Below are 5,984 nucleotides of genomic sequence, written 5' to 3' on the forward strand. Positions count from 1 at the left end.
ATCTTGCTTGTTCTGCTCAGAATGTGAAAATATCAACCACTTGTTTTTTGAGTGTATTGTAGCTAGGGGGATCTGAAGAAATATACATTCCATCATAGGATGCACCCCCCTACCTGCCTTTGATAAGGTGGCAGACATGTGGGGAAAAGTTAAAAACCCGCAAGCCGAAAATCTAACTATATCAGCTACTCTCTGGGCTATCTGGAGATGCAAGAATGATTTACGTTTTAATAACACAAACTAGATGGGTGTGCAGGTGGTTCTGAGAAGGATTGCAGGCTTCTGCAACCTGTGGAAGATCCTGTGCAAAGGAAGTGCAAGAGAGCGCGTGGAGGGGATCATTGTGGCTATATGGGAGGCTGCAAGAAGAACACCGCTGCTGCTTTGGCCAGAGCCAGGCTGAAGAGGAATGAACTTTGGCTGCAATACTCTCTCCAAAAGATGGGAGGGTGGATGGGCATGGAGAAGAGCGTGGTCATTGATGGTTAAATTTAGCCTCATGTTTCCTTCCTATAGCAAGGTCTGCAAGTAGTTAGTCTCATTTCAACATAGTTCTTTTAGCCTTGGCCCTGTTTTTTAGATGTTTGTGTTTTGTGGTTTCTGAAAACCATGTCGGAGGGATGCCTCAATCTCCTCCCGCGGTTTGTAATAAATGTTGTACTCTGTAAGTTTTATTTTTTGATGAAAATGGAACTGGGGCTGGAGCCATTTTCTTCAAAAAAAAATGCTACACCTACGTAGCAGGTTACGTAAAGCTGTCCACTCATCTATTTTATCAGATGAGTCAAGGTCTTATCTTATTTCAATCAAATCAGACCACATGAGCTTGTACGTAAGATTCGTAAGAGATTTTACGTAGATGTAGCAAAGCTCTAGCAGGGGTAGGAGACAGCCATGACGCATGTTTTACGCACAACAAATCTAGAAAAGACCATCGCGTGTTGACACGAGGGACGAATTTTGTATCCGATTTCGGACCAATACGCACTGATTTGAATGCCCACAACGTGGCACCCTGTTCGTCGCGATTGATCGAAATAGGCCTGAATAAAATACATTCGCAAAGACGTGCATTAACCCAAAATAAAATCAGTGCATTACCTTTAATCCATTGATGTTCTCTTTCCAAGATCACGGAGGCACCTGGAGCTGGAGGTCATCATCACTTCATCAGCTAGCCTGCCATGTCGCGCCACGGCTCCGTGCGGACGACGGCCGCCGTCTTCTCGCTCATCTCCATCTGCGTCGCCCATGTCGTGCTCTATGCTCGCGCTCAAGCTAACACTCGCGGTAAGCTGCCCGCAATCACACACATTTCTCCCCGGAGTTCGATTCTGGACGAACTAGTAGTAAACCTTGCCCACTCGTGCGGTGCCACCGTCGATCTGCTTGGCTCCAGGTTTCATCAGCATCGACTGCGGCAGCCCTCCGAGCGCCGGCTACGTCGACGTCGTCACCTGGCTGCCGTACGTCCCCGACGCGCAGTTCGTGGACGCGGGCGTCAGCCACAACATCTCCGCCGAGCACGCCGGCATGATCGACCTGAAGCTCCCGAGGCTCTACAACGACCTCCGGAGCTTCCCCACCGGCGCCCGGAACTGCTACACCGTGCGCTCCCTGACGCCGGGCACCAAGTACCTGGTCCGCGCCACCTTCCTGCACGGGAACTACGACGGGCTGGGCCCCGGCGGCCTCGCCGTGTTCGACCTCCACCTCGGCGTCAACTTCTGGCAGACGGTGAACGTCTCCAGCGTCTCCGACACCTTCCAGGCGGAGATCATCGCCGTCGTGCCCGACGACTACGTCCAGGTCTGCCTCGTCGGCAAGAAGGGGCTCGGCACGCCCTTCATCTCTGGCCTCGAGCTGCGCCCGCTCCCGGACACGCTATACCCCGTCGTGGCGAATGCCTCCCTCTCCATGGCCGTCCACGGCCGGTACAACCTCGGCCCCGACGACGAGAAGCTGATCGTGAGGTACCCGTCGGACCCCCACGACCGCGTCTGGAAGGTGCTAGCGAACCTGCGGTCATGGAACCCGGCCAACACGACGGGCACGGTGCGCTACGTCGCCGGGGACCAGTTCGAGGTGCCGTCGGCGGTGATGCAGACGGCCGCCACCGTGGACGACGGCTTCAGCCTGCGGTTCTACTGGGGCGCGTACGAGTCCAACAAGGAGCTGGACTACTTCGCCGTGCTTCACATGGCCGAGCTCCGGCGGCTCAACGGCAGCGAGACGAGGATCTGCGAGGTCTACCTCAACAACGGCCTGTGGTACAGCAAGCCCTTCTCCCCGGAGTTCCGTTACTCCAGCTCAATGTTCGGGATGGTGGCAGGGAGTACGGAGTACAGCTTCAGGATCGAACCGACCGCCAAATCGACGCTGCCGCCATTGCTCAATGCGCTGGAGATCTATGTCATGGTGCCTACTGCAGAGCGTGCAACTCATGGAGGAGATGGTATGGTCTCTGACCTCATACATGCAAATTGGTGTCTCTGAACTGAATTTCGTCATGCACAGTGATGGTTACTGAAAGGAAGCTGACATATTCACAAAAAAAAAGGAAGCTGACATTTTGTTGTTTCTATTAATTGATTTGGGGGATCTAGTGAGTGCCATTATGGCCATCAAGGCCAAGTATGAGATCAAGAGGAACTGGATGGGTGATCCGTGTGGCCCCAAGATATATTTGTGGGACGGTGTAGGTTGCAACTATGCAATCTCTAGCGCACCAAGAATCACCTCACTGTGAGTTCCTGCACCTGCAAGATGCAAATTCAGTCCTAAATGCTTTTTGAACCGAACCAGGAGAAGAATTCACCCCTAAATACTGCGTAATACTCCCTCCGTTCCAAATTACTTGTCGCAGGTATGGATGTATCTAGATGTATTTTAGTTCTAGATACATCCATTTCTACAACGAGTAATTTGAAACGGAGTGAGTAGTACTGTGTAACATAGTGAGATAACTGAAAAATGTTTAACCTTTGGGGATGCCTTTTCTTGCAGAAACTTGTCCTCCAATGGGTTGGCTGGAGAAATCACCACTCTTTTAAGCAATCTCACTGCTCTTCAGAACCTGTAAATATGCATCATCTATTTTACTACTCTAGTTCCCCGTCAGTATTTTTGTGCTGCACATTCAGTGGTAATAGTTGGAAGATTTGTTGATTTTTCAGGGATTTATCTCACAACAGTTTGACAGGGAACATTCCTGAATTTCTTGCACAACTACCGTCGCTTGCTGTCCTGTAAGATCAATGACCATGAGATTTGTACTACTTTGATGAAACATTGTCACTGTTACACTCGCCCAACATTAATCCCGTCCCCTGTTTCCCCTCAGAGATTTGACCGGCAACAAGTTCAATGGATCAGTTCCAGAAAGTCTTCTAAAAAGGTCGCAAGAAGGTGCACTTTCATTAAGGTAGTATTATCTTCCTATATATATAGTTCAGAAGAAAAAATATATATAATCACGGACCTGCTCATTGTCACCATTTACAATCCTATTGTGCAAAGCAAACAAAGGATCAAAAATCTGAACATTTTTAATAGGGTTTTAACAATAGTGTCTGAATATCAGAAAAAAAACAGTGGAACATTCCTGTACCCAACATATCCTGTAACACTATTCAGTATTCACTATGATTTGTGATCCTTATTTTTGGTGATGTTAGAATTGAAGCGAACATAAGCAGCATCAACAATGACCAGCCACAAAGAAAAAAACCTACCAAGATTTCTGCCGTAAATCTCGCTGTGGCTGCCGTTGTACTTTCTGTACTGGTGGTTGTGGTGGTAACTCTTACACTCTGCCTTCGCAGAAGAAGAACTGAAAATGGTGATTTCTGTTGACTAGAAACCAAGTACTAGTTGTCTAATTATTGTTCAGGAAAAATATAGTGTGTCGTGTTCTTGGTTGCTAATAAAGCAGTGCCTATGCAGATCTTTCTGTCAGACCGCTGAATGGAAGTAAATCAAAAGAAGACAATGGAGACGCTGTCTCATTGCAATTCGATACTCGCCAGTTCAGTTACAAAGAGCTAAAGACTATCACAAATAGCTTCGAGAAGTCCATTGGCAAAGGTGGGTTCGGAGTAGTCTATCTTGGCTACTTGGAAGATGGAACCCCGGTTGCAGTCAAAACGCGCTCAGAATCGTCATCTCAAGGGGTTAATGAGTTCTTGGCAGAGGTTAGGTTTCTTCCTGCTCCTTTCCCCTCATTCCTATGCCTGTTTTTTCTCTTCCATCGTGTGCGCAGAATTAATCAAATCAATTTTACCCAAATACTTTAATAACAAGAATTTCTCAGTTTCGTCAAACCATATACGGATGTGCTGCAAAATAAAATGCACTTGGTCACTGACTGACAGAACTACTCTGAATTGCATTTCAGGCTCTGCATCTGATAAGAGTTCATCACAGGAACTTGGTGAATCTGGTTGGCCACTGCAAGGATGGGCAGCACTCAGCTCTTGTGTACGAGTACATGTCTGAAGGAACTTTACAAGAGAAGCTAAGAGGTAGTAGGAAGAAATCAATTACTAGCTTGTACTCTTATCCCTGAAATCCCTGCTGATTACTTGTATCTTTCAGAAAAATCCCCCAACTCTGTACCTTTAACATGGCGCCAAAGATTAAGGATCTCGCTCGACTCTGCCCAAGGTTTCCAAGCTACTACCAGACATAATTTATTTCAGCACACCTGCTTCTCTTTTCTGTCAGAAACCAACTTGACTGAATGTTCTTTTTCTGATGTGCAGGCCTTGAGTACCTGCACAAGGCGTGCACGCCGCCGCTGATCCACAGGGACGTGAAGGCGGCCAACATACTCCTGAACGGGAGCAACCTGGAGGCCAAGATCGCCGACTTCGGCCTGTCCAAGGCCTTCAACAACGACCTCCAGTCCCATGTCTCCACGCGAGTAGTGGGAACCCCCGGATATCTCGACCCCGAGTACGTTCTTCTCCACTAACCAAAACCACAGAGAAGCAAACTGAAGTGGTAGTAAAAAGTGCTCTCTGAGACTCTCACAACACGTACTCTGCAGGTACTACACTTCGTTCCAGCTCAGCGAGAAGAGCGACGTGTACAGCTTCGGGATCGTGCTGCTGGAGGTGGTCACGGGCCAGCCCCCGATCCTCCCGGAGAGCGTGCACATCGTGCAGTGGGCGCGGCAGAGGCTCGCCAAGGGCGACATCGAGAGCGTCGTGGACGACAACATGCAGGGGCGGTACGACCTCAACTCCGTCTGGAAGGTCGCCGACCTGGCCCTGAGGTGCACGGAGCAGGCGGCCAGCCAGAGGCCCGCCATGGCCGACGTCGTCGTCCAGCTCAAGGAGAGCTTGGAGCTGGAAGAAGGCTGCGAGAGGGTGCACGGTTCGTACGCCGGAAGTGGCGACGGGTATGGGGAAAACAGTGACACTGCAAGCCAGAGTACGCAGAGTGGGAGGGTGCTAGATCTGGTGAGTGGCCCCGCAGCTAGATAAGATTTCTGGGAATGTCATTGTGATGTATCCGAGTTTCTGTTTAGCTGTGAGAGCTTCAACCTCGTAACATGTCCCCACAATAAGAAAAACGGTATCAATTCCCTCTTCCCCTTTGAGCTCCCCCTTCTTTGATCGTGTGTCACTTCCTCGAAATAGGCTTTTGATCGTGTGTCACTTCCTCAAAACAGGCTTTCGTCTCACTTTATAGATAAAGCAAAGTTTCGTACAACAGTCAAGCAAATCCCAAGTAACAAACCAACGGTTGGGACCACAACACAACAATGTCCAAGAAAACATAAAAAAATAATATGAAAAAGCAACCTAGTGGCAGTCGTGAAGCGACACTACGATGCTGAGAGCCGACGGGCTGTAGCCAGAAGCGCATCCATCATGTGGCCGAGGCGAGTACGGTCACACTGCCTCGAGAGCGGGTGCCAGTGCTGCATAAAAGCAAGGAATTTGAAGGAGTCATATGCCTTTGCCGAGAAGACCTTC

At 49.2% G+C, this 5,984-nt stretch overlaps 1 protein-coding gene across 1 annotated transcript; it reads left to right on the top strand.

Annotated features, from left to right (window-relative positions):
* Positions 1–1,149: 1,149 nt before the first annotated feature.
* Positions 1,150–5,583, top strand: LOC125548603 (putative leucine-rich repeat receptor-like serine/threonine-protein kinase At2g19230). Its single transcript, XM_048712168.1, has 12 exons — positions 1,150–1,290; positions 1,400–2,455; positions 2,607–2,745; positions 3,007–3,078; positions 3,177–3,248; positions 3,344–3,424; positions 3,678–3,841; positions 3,946–4,193; positions 4,397–4,523; positions 4,597–4,665; positions 4,764–4,956; positions 5,051–5,583. The coding sequence occupies exons 1-12, from the start codon at positions 1,185–1,187 to the stop codon at positions 5,487–5,489; spliced, it is 2,766 nt and encodes a 921-aa protein (XP_048568125.1). The 5' UTR covers positions 1,150–1,184; the 3' UTR covers positions 5,490–5,583.
* Positions 5,584–5,984: the final 401 nt, after the last annotated feature.

This window comes from Triticum urartu, chromosome 3 (genome assembly GCF_003073215.2).
Source record: "Triticum urartu cultivar G1812 chromosome 3, Tu2.1, whole genome shotgun sequence".
NCBI lineage: Eukaryota > Viridiplantae > Streptophyta > Magnoliopsida > Poales > Poaceae > Triticum > Triticum urartu.